General features: G+C 46.9%; 1 protein-coding gene across 1 annotated transcript; it reads right to left on the bottom strand.

Annotated features, from left to right (window-relative positions):
• Positions 1-8,346: 8,346 nt before the first annotated feature.
• Positions 8,347-9,998, bottom strand: LOC123042976 (UDP-glycosyltransferase 88F3). The gene has a single exon (XM_044465309.1). The coding sequence runs from the start codon at positions 9,990-9,992 to the stop codon at positions 8,511-8,513; it is 1,482 nt and encodes a 493-aa protein (XP_044321244.1). The 5' UTR covers positions 9,993-9,998; the 3' UTR covers positions 8,347-8,510.
• Positions 9,999-18,607: the final 8,609 nt, after the last annotated feature.

Raw genomic sequence — 18,607 nt, 5'->3', positions numbered from 1 at the left:
CGGCGAAGAGTGTACCCCCCGTTCCCATTCATCCGTACGCGGCACTCCAGGCCAACCAAGTGGTGCCAAACTGAGGGCGCGTACGGCGCGCCGGCGAGCCAGGTACGGGTGACATTGTTCATATGCGCACACTGCAATCATCACCCAGATGATGAGACGAAGATCCAACGGGTGTTTCACTACTACGTGCGCCTAAGAACTTCAGATGTGTTACATGCGTGTGTGCCAAATGTGGCGGCCAACAGATGTCTTAACGGCAGCGTGGCACGTCTGCAAGGCCATGCGATGAACGACCCAACCGCCGCCATGGTATCGCGCATGAACGGCCGGGTGTCCTTTAGCGGGCCTGCAAAGAAGAGCAGCGAGGAGCAGTGGCAGCGGCTGACACTGCATCTCCACCCCCACTACAAATCGATACCCAAGTAACCCAACTCATCGTCCTCGCTTGTGTCGAGCTGGGCGACGCAGCCGCCACCGTCCAGGTCTATCGCCTCATCCAGTACAACCTCGCTGGCGCCCCGCTCGGCTCCCGCGCCACCGCGCTCAACCACCGCACCGCGACTTCCTGCTCTTCATGGGGCCGACCTTCTCCGCTGCTTTACCCTAGCCCAGCGTCTCTCCCACCACGTCCCTGCCTACCGCGCTCAACCGCCGCACCGCGGCTTTCCTGCCCTTCCCGAGGCAGAGGAGATTTGTGCGTCAGTTGGAAGAAGATCGAGGCGGTGGCCCGTGGCTTAGAGGAGATCAAGACAGCGGGCAGGCTAGCGCTATTATCCCCTAAATCCCAGGACAGTTATTGCATGCTGATTTTTCTCTCGTTTCCTCTTTCTTTTCTCTTGTTTCCTCTCTTAGCGCGATCCGCCTGCACGATGGCAGAGTTTTCGTCCGCCTAGTTAAATTGCTAAACGTGTTTTTGGTGGGAGTTAGTTGTTATCTGAACCGTTTGAATAAATTAGTGGGTCTAATCGTGAGGCTCTAATTGCTTCTTGTTGTTCTGTGTACATTAGGCGGGGTGCGATTAGGGGAAGATAATGTTCGCTTGTTACATTAGGCGGGGTGCGATTAGGGGAAGATAATGTTCGCTTGTTTAATAGTAGTATGGATATATTCGTCCGTCTCCGAATGGGCTGTACTGGGCCTGGTCCACAATTCTTTTCTGAAGGAAAAAAGCAATGCGAAAAAGACTGCCAAGAGAATCGAAGACACGACCAGGCTCTCGAACGTGAAAGACAACACCAACTCAGCTGGTCTGCCACTGCTGTGAATAGAAGTTGCTATTCAAATAATAGTCGTCCACAAGCAGACAAGCAGACGATCATAACCCAACAAAGGAATAAACCCCACGGCCCTTGTATAATCTGGGAATAGTACAATCGGCATCGGTGCACGGCCCTTGAAGCAACGGCAGCCTTGAACGCAAGAGGAACTTGGCAAGAAGAAGAGCAGGCCGAGCCCGTATCTGAGATTCAGAGATACTAAGGAAGAGAGCGAGCATACGATATGCAAAGAAACGAGCTAGAGCGGCTCGGTGAGTGCCGTGTGGGCGGGCAGAGCGCGGGGCGGCCAAGAGCAGGTGTGCGCGGGGTAGAAGGTGGGGGGTGAGCATATGGGCTGTGGCCGAGCGTAATCACTTCACTGCCAGCGCCACTGAGCAAAGTGCAGCAGGCTAATAAGTGTACAAGTCCTCCACCACGTGGAAGTAGAGGAAATCAAGTCAAGCCTAGCAATTAGCAGCGCTATACTAACCTAGCTAGCTGATCGAAAAAAACCAAGCACGTCTACTAGATATATTAATTATATTTTTCTGCCATTTTTGCCGTTATTTTGCAAAAGCTTCGAGATTTTGATAATAACTTACAATAATTGTAAATTTTTGATTGATAATTGGTTTAAATTAAAATTTACCACTTACACATTTCTGCAACTAAAAAGTCAGTGTTTTCCAGATGCACCGTACTATATACGTATCTAACGTATTTCTAGGGTGATATGACCGGTAGCAAATACTTGAAAATGTATATCTTGTGTATATAAAAGCGTGCAAAGGAAGATAAATATTGTCACAATAATTTATTTGGTCGTTTTGTAGTACAATATTCAAACTCGGCAAAATAGATAATTACTATTTGTTTTTGTGTAGTTTTAATATCTGACTTAAGTAATAAATATTGACCTTCCTCTAAGGGCATCTCCAGCCGTTGGCCCCCCAGGGGGCGTCTAAAAGCGCCGCCTGGGGGTGAGCCGGCGAAAAAAAGGCCCTGGGGGCGAGTCGTCGCCCAGCCGTCGACCCCCAGGGCTGCCTACAGGCGAGTGTAAAAAAAAGGGAGGCCCGTTCGGCGAAGTTATGACAAAGAGCAGTTAAATTTCGTCTGAACATGGCGAATTTCGGCCAAATTAGCCCATTTTCATTACATTATTAAGCTAATCTAAAAAAGAAAGGGGCTGAAGTCGTCGCCGCCGTCGCTGCCATCGTCGTCGTCGACCTTCTCCTCCTTGACGCGGACGCCCCGGCTGGACCCGACGTCGCCATGGTGGACTGGCGGAGGCGTGTCGTCGTCGTCGCTGTCGCACAGGACGACAACTCCGTCTTCGTCGCGGCCGTGTCGGCGCTCCTCGAAGCGGCGCAGTTCGGCGCGCTGGCGCTCCTTCGCCTTCTCCCGGCGCGCCTTCTCCATCGCAATGGAGTCCTGGCGCGCCCATTCCAGGGCCGCGTCGTCGTCGACGAGCTCCGCCTTCGCCAGCGCCAGACCCGGCTCCGTCTTCACCGGCGCCAGCCCCGGCTCCATCTTCACCGGCGCCAGTCCCGGCTCTGTCTTCGGCTTGACGAAGCGCGGAGGAACCGAGGACGAAGCGCGCCGGCCGCCCTCGTTGATGACGATGCCGGCGCTGCGAGTGCGCCGACCGAGCGGCGACTCCGCCGCAGGCTCGGCCTTGATGGCGAGCAGGGCCGGAGTGCCGGAGGAGTGCGAGGAGGATCGGGAGGAGGAAGAGGAGGAGGAAGACCCGAACCGCCTTGGCGCCCATGTCCCGACGCGCCGGTGCGTCGCCGGGGGGTATGCCAACGGCGGGTCGTTGCCGCCCTCGAGGTGCGTGAGCACGCCCTCGAGTGTTCGGCCGGGGACGCCCCACCAGAGGTGGCGCCCCTCGCTGTTCTGCCGCCCGCCGACCACCGGCGCGCCGTTGGTGGACGCCAAACGCTGCTGCTGGCGGCGCTCGAAATACGCCGCCCAGGCGGCGTGGTTGTCGGTGGCGTACTGGGGGAGGGAGCGTTGGGCGTCGGTGAGGGACGCGCGGACGATCTCAACCTCCTCGGCGAAGTACTCCGGCTTCGCCGCGGCGTCGGGCAACGGGGGAATGGGCACTCCCCCGGCGCTGAGCCTCCATCCCGATGGCCCGGCGCGCATGTCCGGCGGCGCCGGGATGTTCGCCTGGAACAGGAGCCAGGACTCCAGAAGGCGGAGCGAACGGCGGCCGAAGCCGTTGGCGGCCGCCTCGTCCCCGGGGAAGCGTTCTGCCATGGCGACGGCGACGGCGCGCGGGAGAGGCAGGGAGAGGGAGGGGCTGGACGACGGCGAGGGGCGGGGCGGGGCTGGTGTGGGCACAGGAGAGTGGAGTGGAGGCCGCCGGCTTTTATAGCCAGGCCGCGCCGTGTGTACGCGTGCGAGGGAGGGGAGGCATCGGCGCCGCCCCGTGACGCGCCGCCCGTGAAGGAATCAATGGCAAGGCTGACCGGCGGCAGCCTTGCCATTGATTCCCCGTGGAAACCGAGGCCGTTGGGGGAAGACGAGGCGCCGAGTCGCTGACGCGGCTGGCCCGCGGCTTCTTCGCGCCAAAACAACTCGCCCCGGCGCCCCGGGCGCCCCCCAGCGCGCCGGGTTCGGGCTGGGTCCGCCGGCGCTGTTTTCGGCCCAAGCCGGCGATTTTTGGCGTGCCGGGGGCGCGACTGGGCCGTTTTTTCGGCGCCGGCGCGAAAAAATCGCCTGGGGAGGCCTTCTTGGGGGCGCGGCTGATGTTGCCTTGCTTTCATTAATTGGATTAACTAAATTGGTAATGATGGATTCGACCAAGTGTGGGCGATGAATAGATCTATGCGTGTAGTTCCGCTTGCTATGCATATGATTCGTATTTGCGAATTTTGACACAATTAGTTTATCCAAAAGAAATATTGTAATGGTACAAAATAGCCGATTAAGTTTTCTTGAAAAAACATTGTCAAACGTGAAGGATTTTTCACGCGCATGTTTGACTATTGAATATTATTGAATATATATATTTATTATTTTATTAAATACTTGTTGAACATTTTTTTTCAAAATGCTTGATTAATATATTTATATACATGAACACATTTTTCATCATTTTTGTTATACATGGTCAACATTTTTTATATACACATTTAACATTTTTCAAATGCTTGATTAAGATTTTGAAACACTTGTTCAACATTTTCTCACATGCTTGATTAATATTTCTATATACACGATCAACCTTTTTCATCATTTTTTTAATAAATAGTTAAGATTTTTTCTATACATATTTAACATTTTCCAAATGCTAAATTAACATTTTTAAAATACCTATCCAACACTTTTTCAAATGCCTCCCCAACCTCCCCCACCCACGCCCACTCTTCGGCGGGGGGTCTTCCAAGTGGGGAGGCGCCAACGGATGGCGAAACTTCTTCGAGATTACGAGTTAGGATTGCTGAATTGAGAGCAGTGAGCACCATTATTTACAATTGAGCAGTGAGCATGAGTGAGTAAGCACGATTATGTACGATTGAGCAGTGAGCATGATTGGTCATGTTTGAATTTTTTCTATTGATTTTTTTTTGTCGCGGGAGATCTTTTTTTTACACCACAACATGGGAAGTCCCATGCTCAAATTTGGTCACTTTTGAGATGGTTTTCCAATATTAAAGTATTAACTGATTTTTCAGCCACTAAAAAGGGTAAATGCTCTTCAGCTCCAAATAACGTGCAAACGAGTTCGGAAGTTGATGGAACCTAGCATGATGTCTTAACAGGGCCCATGTAGGCTGTGGTAAAAATTGGAGAGCGTTACGACAAAAAACTTGATGCACCTCATGTACAAAGCGAACAGTCTCGAGAGGAAGGAAGCACTCGCCTAACGCATAAAACTTTATTTTTTTCATCGTTGCCCTTCTAAACTTTTGCTATGTTGAATACACACCACTGATGGGTCATGCCAAAGCTTGGGACTACTCCGGGTTAATAAACATGATGTTCGCAAGCACTTTCCTTAGCTTCAAGACTGTGTTCACAAAAGAAAAAAATTGTATTAACAAAATGAATAAATACAAATAGTTCGAATGCTTAAATATTACTCCCTCCGTTCCTAAATATAAGTCTTTGTAGAGCTTCCACTATGAACCACATACGGATGTATATAGATGCATTTTAAGTGTAGATTCATTCATTTTGCTCCGTATGTAGTCCACCTAGCAGAATCTCTACAAAGACTTATATTTAGGAACGGAGGGAGTACATGATCCAAACAACAGAAGCAGATATTTACCCTGTCTGCCAGATGACTAGCAGACAGGGTTTAAAGAAGTTGCTGGTAGCTAGATAGGAAGACCATGATAGTGAGGAAACAAACCTTCTCCTCTTTGATGATCTCCTTGTTTTGGCGGTCGTCTTTGAAACAAGAAAGATTGCAGAACCATGTGGCGAGCCCCAAAGCATACCGTGTTCCGTCAGCTTAGGGTCACAAATGCAATAACTGATTGTGTCTGTTTGTATTGCCTCCTTTGTTTCGTGTAAGTTAATCCTGTCTTGCAATTTGGACGGGAGATGAGGTGCAAATGCAATGGCCATCTCTATATATGGAGCTTCATGAGTGGAGCTCCGCGAGCAAGCACTACTCAGAAGCTTAAAAGTGGCAGCCCACAATAAATACAACAAACGGAACTTCTTTTGGAAATATGCCTGCAAACACGGATGAGATGATATTGTTAGCACATGGCTTGTTGGTCCCTCTTGCTATGCAACAAAATGAGTGTGAAGTCCATAATGTAGCCACTCCGAATACGTGTTCCAATAAAGGTCCCGAACCTTTGAAATATGTAACGTGTTGTGTACTTAGTTGAGTGAGTTCTCCTGTTGCAACTTCACCCAAAGTCGTGACGGAGGTCCAAGTGACTGCAAACGTTTTGCATGCAGCAACTCCAACTATGTTTGTTCTTTCGAATAGTTTTAGAAGCAATTTCAGTTTAGTACTTTTAACTGGCACCTTGCGGTCTATGTATAGAAAAACAAGTGCTGCGGTTCTACATAACTCTTCCACAGAAGCCGTCCATATATGAAGAGAACAAGATTGGGTTCCACACACCATTGGATAAGAGAGATCCTTACCTTCAAGAAGATTCATGGTGAGAGCATTGAGAAACCTGTAGTGAGAAAGTGAGCAAATCTTCCAATGACAGAGCTACTCAGTATATCTTTTCTTGGGACAATGATTGAGTGTAGGACAACATGCATGATCTTTCTACATAAAGAGACTACCACTTGTTATTGATCCCTCACCTTGCCAAGAAGATCATCACACTCCTCCAAGAATTCCTTCAGTTTCTACTTAGGCGAAGCAACGACATGATGGTGATGCACATCATCCTGGTCCGCCTGAGCCCAAAACGCAGTGTTAAGTGGGCCAAATCTAGCCTCTCCATGAGGTCCTCCTGGGACATCTTCACCCCGTGGCTGCTGAACACGAAGGAGACGGCTCCACTCACAGTCTCCTCCACAGCTGCTTATCTTACCATTTTCATTGCAAAAACATTTGACCTAAAATTTTGAAAGTTGCTATATATCGTCTCAAACAAGCATCCGATGCACAACGTGTTCCAGCTATTCCATTTATCCAGAGGAGAGTTCCCACATGCAAGCCATATTGATAACTACAACCAAGTCGACAAAAGGTGAATACTAAATAAGTTCAGAGAAATCAGAAGCAAACAGGAAAGGTAGGTAACCAATTGCTTGAAAAATCACAGGATGATGCAACCATAGCCGTCTGGCTGATCCTCATAGCACATGATAGCCCCGCGAGCGTATGGTGGCATTGTCCGAGGATAGCATGCATTGCCGGGGCTGGGGCAGCAGCAGGGCAGCGCTGGCTTGGGCGGATCAGGCTTCTTGGTCGGCTCGGGCACCTTAGGCCCAACGCTGACGACGAGCATCGTGAACTTGGCCTTGCGCAACGCGCTTGCAAGGCACGCCACGTGTTAGAGTTGTGTCAAATATTATTGTAAAAGGTAGGTTGCAGTTAGACTAGGATTTGAACAGTGTGTAAATAGGATATGGAGTCGTGTACGTCTACGCACGTCCACGTGTTAGATTTGCCTTAACATTCCTCCTCCGCATTCGGTCAGGTTGTTATTTGGAACGTGGCTGGTTGGGATAGAGTCCGAAACAGCTAGACAAATTCGCGTAGGAGCGTGTGCGTTGTTATGGGCAATTTGGAACTGCAGAGATGATTTGGCTTTTAACAGAACAACAACTATTCATTTTTTGCAGGTTTTATTCCGGGCTACTGCGTTAATCCGTATGTGGTCCTTACTCACTCCAACGGATGCCAGGGAGCGTTTGGTTACTGGATCTCTCCGGTGGGAGATGGTAGCGCGGGATATTTTCAACCGGTTTGGATGGCGGTCATGTAATAGAATAGGCGACTAGTTTACCTATTCATCTTATGCCAGCCGGTTGTGGCTTTCGGGCCTTATTTGCTTTTGTTGCTCTTTGTGAGCCAGCTCCTTTTGAAGCAGACCGCTAGACTCTGTTGAACTTATTTATTTTTATATAAATGTGGCCGTATGCATCTTTCTGATGCAAAGGCCGGGGAGTCCCCCTTTTCGAAAAAAAAGGTTACAGTTAGACTAGGATTTGAAGAGTGTGTAGATAGGATATGGGGTCGTGTACACGTAGGACACTTGTATCCTAGGCCTCTCATATATAGCGAGGGTGGACACACCATGTAACCTATGCCAACATAATAGCACAGACACGTGGGGTAGCCGGCGGTGTGTGCTGGCACCCGGCCGGCCGGTGTGTGTTATTGTGACAGTGTCATAGGGGAGGAGCATCCGTAGTTATGCCCCGGGGATGTAGCCATGTCGGTGAACCTCGTTAACAAATCTAGGTGCCGTGCTCGTGTGATTGCTTGGTCCTCGGATGATCGATGATATGCCTCGTACTTATTCTAACAAGTGGTATCACGAGCTATGGTTGCGAAGAGGCTGATCTAGAGGAGGGCGATGAAGGACGTCTGATAACTTGGCCGTGGTGGTCGGAGGAGTTTTTCGATGGGCGTGAAAATTGTCGGAGGAAAAGCAATCGGAATCAACTTGTGGATTGCAAGTATTCACAACAACATCTGGTAAATAGTAAAACTGAAATTAATACGTACTATCATGCAGACACACAGACTACACGGTATGATTCCAAAGGCCAACATGCAGATGGCACTAACATGAATGTGAAAGGATTTCTTCAGTCGATGATGAGGCCACAAGCAGCAGTTGCGTCGTGGTCGGCGTTTTTCCACTGCCTCGCAAGGTGCACCAACGCTGTTGTGGACTCGCCAGCCTTGTCCAGCGCGTCCTTGGCAACCCGCATGGCCGCGTGCGTTCGTTGCCGGAGCTCCCGCCCGCCGTCGGACTCGATCAGCCACCTGACCTTGGCGGCCACCTCCTCAGCTTCCACCATCTGTTTGTCGTACCCTTCCATGGCCACGGCCAGCTGCATCCCCTCCACCAAAAACAGCTTGTTCATGCGTTGCTCGGCGTATAGAGGCCACGCCAGCATCGGCACGCCCGCCATGACCGCCTCCATCACCGAGTTCCATCCGCAGTGCGTCACAAACCCGCCGACCGCGCCGTGCGCCAGCACGTCCCGCTGCGGTGCCCACGACATTACAACCAATCCCCTCTCCCTTGTCCGGTGCAGGAAGCCCGTGGGAAAGAGCGCGTCCAGGTCGAGCTCGTCGACGGCCAACTGGTGGTGCTCGTCGCCTGTCACAGGGCGCCGCACAACCCACAAGAACCGTTGCCCGCTCGTCTCCAGCCCCGCCGCCATCTGCTTGATCTGCTCCGTGCCGAACCGGCCAGAGCTGCCAAAACAGAGAAACACCACACTGGCCTTGGGCTGGCCATCGAGCCATGCGAGGCACTCGTGGCGCTCTGTGCCAACCCCAACCTCCTTGGGCTTTATCAGTGGTCCTATGCAGTACAATGGCGGTGTTGGCCGTCCGGGGGTGCAGAGGCCGGAGACGATGGCGTCGACGGCACGGGGCTCCAAGGAGCGGCAGCTGTTGACAATAATTCCTTGTGAGTTGCACAGCTGGTGGGGCACGTCCCTGAACAACTTGGTGCTCAAGCTGTTGCGATCGAGAGTGAACGCGGGGAGGTGATCTGCCGGTATGGGTGGCAACCCAGGGGCGTGCACAAGGTCGCCGCCGAGGTCCCGGAAGCTCAGAGTGGTCTGCTCATCCATGGCTGGCTGGTAGAGACCAAAGGCGACGACGGAGATGCAAGTGGTGAGGAAGAAGTAGGTCGGAATGCCGAGTTCGGCGCCGACGTCGAAGGCGCTGGCGCAGAAGAAGTCGATGACGAGAGCAGCCGGAGAGGCGGAGCGGAGGAAGTCACGAAGGTCCGGGAGGGAGGCGTGCGCGAGCCCGAAAACCTTAGCCTCGAAACTATCGGCGCCGGCGGATGGAAGCATGGGCGTGGGGAGGCAGTGGAAGGACAGCGACGGGTTGGCCGCCCTGATCCTTGTGAGGTCGTCGGCGTCCCCGACCCCGCTGAGGACGACGGTGACCTCGAGGCCCTGCGCCACAAGTAGCTTGCCAAACTCCACGGTGGGGAACAAGTGGCCTGCCATCCCCGGCGGGGCGTAGATGACAACCAGCTTCGTCCTTGCATTATTGTCGCCCAGGCTAGTAGGAGTAGTATTATTGTTTTGGACTGTCGTCATTCTAGGAAGTGGGAAGCATGCTGCGTGTCAAGTGAAGGAGTGGTCTATTTATAGTACACGCAGGCAGGCTGCGCGTCCACGAAATTTTGCTGTCGAAAGGAGAAATAAACACAAGCACGTGGTGGGCTGAGCATCTTTAATTTGTTTGGGCCGTCCGGCAGGTGGACGTGCGATCGGATGCGTTGCCCGGACATGAGATCGGATGCCCTGCACAAAGCAGCTTTCTATCCACCCCTCATAATAAAAGTAGCTTTCTATCTCTGACTTTGTTATATCTTTTTCCTTTATTTAGCTGCATGCATGCATCTGCCTTTTTTTTTTCCTTCTTGCTATTTCCCCTAATAATTATTTAATTATTTTCTTACTACCTATGTCCTGGTTGATTAGTCCTCTTTGTATTTTATGCTAAATTTTGACCTTAAATTTAACTAACAACATGTTAATGCATGTCATAAAAAGTAATATAATTAAAAAACTATGTTAAAATACAAATCCATCGATACAATTTTTGTGACATGCATTAATATTTTATTAGTTAAATCTCTAGTCAAAGTTTGACACAAAATACAAAGAAAACTTATAAACCAGGGCAGAGGTAGTAGATGAGCTTGGCAGCTTTACTTTGTAGGGGCCGTCCGGACAGTGCATGTGAGTGAGGACGAGGGATCGGATGCGTTGTTGCCGGTACTTGATTGGATGCTCTACACAAAGCGGCTTTGTATCCCTGGTCAGGCAAGCATTAGTAGAAAATGGGCCTTTAGTTCCGCTTTTAGAGGGCTTTTAGTTTCGGTTCTGGAACCGGGACTAAAAGGGTCGAGACTAAAACCCAAACCTTTAGTCCCTGTTTGCCAATTTTTTTCTTATTTTCAAATTCTGAATTATTTGTCAATTTAATCTCTAATCATCCTTCATCACTGCTCATTGCTCAATTATGAACCACTAATTCCAAATCGTCTAACTTCCCCACCAATCCTCTCACTACTCCAGCCTGAGCACGGTTAACTTTCAAGTTCTATTCCCCCTAGTTTTCAACTCTGCATTTGTTGTTTGCCTGACAATACTAAGCTATCAATCCTATTAACCATTAGGAGTTGAACTTGAGCATTAAGCATTGTTTGAGTTTGGAACTATTATTCTAAAAACAATAATTATTTAGTAACACCAATATTTCTTGAATAAGTAGTTTGACCATAGTTTGACCAGATTTGACCATAGTTTGACCACAATTTGACCAGATTTGACCATAGTTTGACCAAAAATCAAAAAACTAAAATAATTATTTATTAACCTTAATTTGACCAAAAATTAGAAAACTAAAATAAAGATTTCTTGAAAATGTAGTTTGACCATAGTTTGACCAAATTTGACCATAATTTGACCAAAATTCAAAAAAACTAAAATCATTATTTATTAACACTAATATTTCTTGAATAAGTAGTTTGACCATAGTTTGATGACAGTTTGACCAGATTTAACAAAAATAAAAAAACTGAAATTTGAGCATATCTTTTTTTCCTTTCAGAATTTGAGGATTCTAAAAATTTGCAAGCAGGCCTACAACCGTCGAAATCAGATGCGGAATTTCCTGCTGATTTTTTTGATATATTATGCGTTTTTTCGACATCGTATGCAAAAGATATGACCGTTTTACTTTTTCGTAACACTTTTTTGCAAAACATGTCCAAATTTAAGTTTCTAAATTTTTCTAACTAGTAAATGTAGTAACATAACTACATCCCGAAGGATTTTAATTTTTTATGTTTTTATCATTTTCTTTTGTTGTTTACAAATCTAAAAAGGCGATACCAAGGGGGGCGGGATAGAGTTCGAACCTTTAGTCCCGGTTTGAGACAGGAAGGGACTAAAGGGCGTCGCACCCTTTTGTCCCGGTTCGTGTCTCAAATCGGGACTAAAGGTCTAACCTTTAGTCTCGGTTTGAGACACGAACCGGGCCTAAAGGGCATCGCACCCTTTAGTCCCAGTTCGTGTCTCAAACTGGACTAAAGGTCCCATTTGAACCGGAACTAATGCCTTCCCGACGCCTTAGCCACTCGAACCGGGACTAATGCTTACATTAGTCCCGGTTCGTGATGCAACCGGGACTAATGTGTATATTGAGTTTGGACCAAAGCCCTGTTTTCTACTAGTGAAGGGTCGGACCCATCCCGCCACCTCGGAGGTCACCATCGAGGGCACTAGGTGATCTTCTTCCACTGCAGTGTCTCGGTGATGGGGCGGCCTCGTTCGAGTTCAGGGCTGCGCCGCTCACGTTGGGTCTAGCCGTGCAGCCCACTGCGTCAACCATTATTCAAATCTTTGATCTAGTTTCTTCGGCATCCTCAACCCAGGCTTGCGATCCGATGCATATTGGACGTCCACTTCGGATGGCCAATCTCGGGCGTTGGCTAGGCCACTTGTGGAAATGGGTGAAACCGACAGGAAACCCTAATCTCACTCGATCAGATGCGGCCGTCATCCGGTCTCCAGAGATGTCACAAGGTTATCCCTCTGGTCCTCCCGGGGGCACCGCCGGTAATCAGGCTCAACTTTCTGCGTGTGCCGCCCAGCCGCCGGATGCTCACATGGCTTCTCCGGCGGGAGGTGCCACTACTGCAGGATGCTGCTAATGCAACACTACAACCAAAAACCCTTCAACGAAACTGTGTGCGATGCATTTATCACAAATGGGTGTCGCACTAAAACAGTCCCCAATAGTACAAACCGTGTGCGATGGCGGAGCCATTAAACACGATGCAGATTACAGATACGTGACATACAGTTGATCGATACTAACTATTTGCGATGAGCTAGAACAATAGAAACGGTCAGCCATATCATTGTGTGTGATAGATAGTATGTAGTTCTGTTGGATGAACTGTCTGCGATGATTCAGAAGAACACCAATGAATCGTTGTAACAACATATGTGTGATACACGACAAACAGGTCGGTAATTAGAATTGTGTGCAATAATTATAGACAGCACATACTATTTTTTATTGTGAATTGTGTGCTCACAGGGCACACAATTCAAGAAACTACCTTGTGGGCGGTAATGTAAAATATCTCTGTTGAATACATATTGCTAACCGTCTGCGATAAGATTGACAGGGGAAAGAGAGATAACGAATAAATATGATCAATCTCACGACCCGGACTTGGTAAAATCCAAGTCTCTTTGCTTATTGTGCTATATATCCCCGAATCGTAGCTAACACACAGTAACAAAAATGAATATCAGTAAGACATATTATTTACTACAATGATAGATCTAGAGGTAAGCAAATCCATACCATTGGCACAGCTCAGTGCTGGCACATAATACAGTGGAATAATACGTAGTCGCTAAATTAGGGCTCCATCAACACCACTTGGCTCATTGAGTGTAGATCATAATCCTATCGTCTCTTAATTTGCCAAGATCTGGACATGACAGGTGCAGATGAGTACGGGAAATGTACTCACAAGTTGCAAAGGACAGTTTAACATAGTATACATATGCAGGGTAAGTATTGATGAAGGTTTCCTTTGCATAAAGTCAATTTTTCTCCTATACTAAATTTTATAAACTTCTTTTGAAATAAAAAAGTAGTTTTTAGTATAAAAGGTAGGATGGAGACTTGGATAGATATACGCACCGTTGCTCATTCTCCAAATTTGTTTAAAACATATATATGCTCATTCTCCAAATTAGTTTAAAACATATATAAGGTTGAAGTGAAACACACTCACTGTGCTCATTCCTCAACTTTAACCCTTAAAATAGACTTTTAGAAAAGAAAGGGGAGATTCTTCTTCAGTCCAAGCCTTCAGTTGCTCATGCCCGTAACCGGTGGCAATACTAATCGATTAGGTTAGCCCTCTGCAAAGGTCGTACACATTCCCGCATGACACAATCAAACCCATTTATCGTTACACATTTGGGTGCACGACTAGGAGGAGATTGTGATGAAGCATTTCCATAACTGCAAAGGTCGTACACGTTCCTCGCATGACACAATCAACCCCATTTATCGTTACAGACTTGGGTGCAGGACTAGGAGGAGATTGCACTAGTAGAAAAGGAGGCAATGGTCCAGGCAGGGCCAGCCCATTATCCCGGTTCAGTCCAGAACCGGGACCAATGGGGGTATTGGACCCGGTTCGTGAGCCCCGGGGGCCGGCCGGGCCACATGGGCCATTGGTCCCGGTTCGTCTGGACCTTTTGGTCCCGGTTGGTGGGACGAACCAGGACCAATGGGCCTCGCTCCTGGCCCACCACCATTCGTCCCGGTTGGTGGTATGAACTGGGACCAAAGGGTGCCCTTTAGTCCCGGTTCAAGCCACCAACCGGGACTAAAGGGTTGGTCCTCGTTGCGGTCAGAGTTTAGTCCCACCTCGCCAACCGAATGGCGCTCACACCGGTTTATAAGCCCCTTCCTCTCTGCATTGTTGAGCTCCTCTCAAAATGAAAATAGATGCCCTTATACATGGAATTTGACCTAAATTCATATTGAATTTCTCTGAAGTTAGTAGAAATTTTGCTATGAATTGAGGTTGAATTCTCTCTATAAGCGCATCTATGCTCATTTTTTTTAGTAAAGTTAATTACAACTATTTTTTTCTATTTATTTCTGAGTAGTTTTTTATATAGTTTTTTTTCTTTTCTACTATATTTATTTATTTTCTATTTATTTATGAGTTGTAATAAGTCATTAAAAATAAGCATCTATACTCATTTTTTTAGTAAAGTTAATCACAACTATTTTTTCTTCTATGTATTTCTGAGTATTTTTTATATAGTTTTTGTTTTCTTTTCTGCTATATTTATTTTTTCTACTTATTTCTGAGTTGTAATAAGTCATTAAAAATAAGCATCTATGCTCATTTTTTTAGTAAAGTTAATCACAACTATTTTTTCTTCTATTTATTTCTGAGTTGTAATAAGTCATTAAAAATAAGCATCTATGCTCATTTTTTTAGTAAAGTTAGGGCCTGTTCGGCAACTGCCCAGCTCCCAGAAATCCTCAAATCCGGCTTCTCGATCTCACATCCAGGTTCCCGACGAAAATAGTGGATCAGAAAAACCGTTCGGCAACATAATTCCCAGATCCCAGTTCGCTAGTCTTGGGCTAGTAGCCGGCTGGCCCATTAAGCTAGATTCTGGCCTGTTAGGGAGCGAAGGTAGTTGCTGCGTTCTATTCTTTCCTGGACGAAGCGTTTTCTTTCACTTGGCGGTGGCAGCTCACCGTAAATAACTCGAACTCCAGCCTCTGCGATTTCTGGGTTCCAAGAAACACTCGCTCCCAGTTTTTGTACTACGACCCGCCTTAGATCTGGGAAGCTAGCTTCTGGGAGCTAACCTGTTTGGCCCAGCTTCGCCCGCTGATTCAGAGAAACCAGGAGCTGGGCAGTTGCCGAACAGGCCCTTAATCACAACTATTTTTTCTTCTATTTATTTCTGAGTAGTTTTTTATATAGTTTTTCTTTTCTTTTCTGCTATATTTATTTTTTCTATTTATTTCTGAGTTGTAATAAGTCATTAAAAATAAGCATCTATGCTCATTTTTTTAGTAAAGTTAATCACAACTATTTTTTCTTCTATTTATTTCTGAGTAGTTTTTTATAAAGTTTTTTTCTTTTTTGCTATATTTTTTTCTATTTATTTTTGAGTTGTAATAAGTCATTAAAAATAAAAAAGAGGCGCAATGCTCGTTAATTAGCTTCAAGCCTTTCGGAATAGTGTAAACTGCACTGCACATAGCTTCGTGCAGTCTACCCTATTCCTCAAGGCTTGAAGCTAAGCAACATGCAGGTGAGCATTGAGCCTCTTCTTCATCGTCTCTGCACTCAGGGCTTATAAACCGCCGCGAGTGCCTCTCGCTTGGTGAGGCGGGACTAAAAAATACCTGCAGAAAGAATCAACTAAAAAACAACTGTAGAAAATAAATAAGTAGTTAGACGGGTGCGTTGGTACCGGTTGGTGGCAACGACCAGGACCAATGCCTCTCTTTAGTCCCGGTTGGTGGCACCAACCGGGACCAAAGGTCTCTGTTTCCCGCCCTTTGGGCTGCTGAAAAGAGGCCTTTGGTCCCGGTTTGTGGCTCAAACCGGGACTAAAGGGTGCATTGGTCCCGGTTTTTGCCACGAACCGGGACCAAAGCCTTTGCTATATAAGTAGCACTTAGAAAAATTTCAGAACCGTGCATCCCCACTCTGATCTCTCCTCCCCCTCTCCCCCGACGGCGGCGAATCCATCCTCGACGCCGGCAGGCTGCCCGAGCTAGCCCTCGCCCCGCGCCGCCCCGTCCCGCGCTGCCCCGACGCCGCCGTCCCCTGCCGCCCCGACGCCATCGCCGCCCCGCCCCGCCCCGACGCCGCCGTCCCTTGCCGCCCCGGCCCGCGCCGCGCTGACGCCGTCGCCGTCCCACACCGCACCTCGCCGTCGCCGTCGCCGTGAGCAACTTTTTATGATTTTTGTTAGATTTTATTTGATTTTTTAGATTTTTTGGTTGTTCATAGATTTTTTTGTTAGATGTGTAGTAATTTAGATGTGTAGTTCATAGATTTTTCTGTTAGATTTTTTTCATATTGTGTAACTAATTTGTTCATATTGTGTTAGATTTTTTTTCTGTTAATAGATTTTTTTGGTGATATTATTGTTGAATATGCATGTTTGTATGTTCATATATATGCAAAGATCGAATATGTCAAATTTTTAAGAATTTTTATGATTTTTTTCTGTTGTAATTTTGTTCATATAATTTTAATAATTTTTTTTCATAGTATTTAGAAAAAGGAAAAAAAATAAGAAGAGAAAGTGTTTAATATAATTAGTTAGAAAAATAGTAGTTTATTTTTAGTAAGTACTACTTTATTTTATTTATAGTAAGTGCTTCATATATAGTTGAACTAGCTAGTTGATTTAATAAACTACTTTATTTTACTATATATAGAAGTAGTTTGTTTTTAGTAAGTACTACTTTATTTATTTATAGTAAGTGCTTAGTAGTTGAACTAGCTAGTTGATTTAATTAATAAAACTACTTTATTTAACTATATATAGAAGTAGTTCCCGCATCGACGTCGGCGATGCTTATCCGGCATCCTCGTCGTCGTTGACTCGGCGGTGGAGGCCTGCTTGATCAGGGCCATGTTCGGGACTGGGCTCCGCCGGGCTGGTATTGGGAGGTGCTACCTTCCGGGGGACGTAGGTTGGTGAGGAGGCAGCCCGTTGTTGACCCGATCTTTGTTTGGTGGCGGTCGCGTGGGCCAGTGACGGTGCCGAGGCTTCCGGACACCGCGGAGGTGGTACGTCACCGTGTCAGCGAGGAGGACGAGCACGTCCGTCGCTACATGGTTGCATTGGAGGGCAGGTTCGACAATACCTGGCAGGTTCTTCAGGGATCTCATTGGAGCTATGATCCTGTGATGGTTCCTTATCTTTGGGTGTCCACCGCCCGCGACGATACCCATCGGGCACTACGGTTCTAGTTGTATTAGTGATGCTATATTAGTGATAATATTCGACGATGTACGGACACCAAGAGATGATGTACTTTTTCTTATAATTATTGAATGCTTTATTTTATGATTTGGTTTTGCTTATTTTATGATTTGGTTTTGCTTATTGAATGCTCATATTGGAAAAGTTCTCCTTCATTCCCGTGTGCTAGACAATTTGGTGTAATAATGCACTCGGAAATGAAAGGAGGAGCTACTACATCACCGATAGTCAACCCGTGATTAATATAATGATCTAGTTTAATATTTGAATTATGAACATAGGCCGGAAATGTCGTACTCGGACGACGAAAACCGCCCAGGGGAGTGCGACTAGTGCCACGACGACCGAGGTATGTGCGACAGGTTCATTGAGCTGGACGAAGATCGACACTTCAGCATTAAGCTCGAGGAGACCTTCGATGTTCATACGGTACGCAACGACGATAATAGTTTTTTTTCGTAATTAAGCATGACTTCAACTATTTTAACGTGTATTTTTCATCTTTTCCAATTCGACTAGGTTATCCCATGTTATGCAAGACACTATGTCTCGGAGAGGATGGGTTTTGAAGACCATGAAAGTATGGAAACTAAAAAAATTCTCCTAAGTACCCATCATGGTGTGGATTTTGAAGTAAAGCTGTACAGTGCTGAGAGTGTAACCCATTTTGGTTGCAAAAATTGGGAAGCACTTTGCAAGATGTATGGTTTTGATGAGGGTATGCTTGTCACCATGGATCTTGGTGATCCTACAATCGAGCACGAGAGACCTTCAATTTGGGTCCTTGTGGATACACCTCCAATTCTTCCCCCATGTGAGCTTAACATAGTTATTAAGTAATTTATATTGTTTATTTCAAAATAGTTGACATCTTATTTCCATTGACAGCTTATTTTCATTCTTCAAATAATGTGCGGAAGATGGTAGACAAAACCCAATACACCGATGGCTCTGAATTAACTTATCAGGAGAAAAATCATCTGATCGCATTTTGTACTGATCTTGAGAATTACAATGTCTACAATCGAACTCCTCAACATTATGGTCAATACGTGCCACTAGTGCACGTGTTGAACTACGGTAACTACCATGGAGATAACCTGGTAAGATTTTTTTATATTACGACATCC

This window comes from Triticum aestivum, chromosome 2B (genome assembly GCF_018294505.1).
Source record: "Triticum aestivum cultivar Chinese Spring chromosome 2B, IWGSC CS RefSeq v2.1, whole genome shotgun sequence".
NCBI lineage: Eukaryota > Viridiplantae > Streptophyta > Magnoliopsida > Poales > Poaceae > Triticum > Triticum aestivum.
This window is presented reverse-complemented; position numbering and strand designations above follow the sequence as displayed.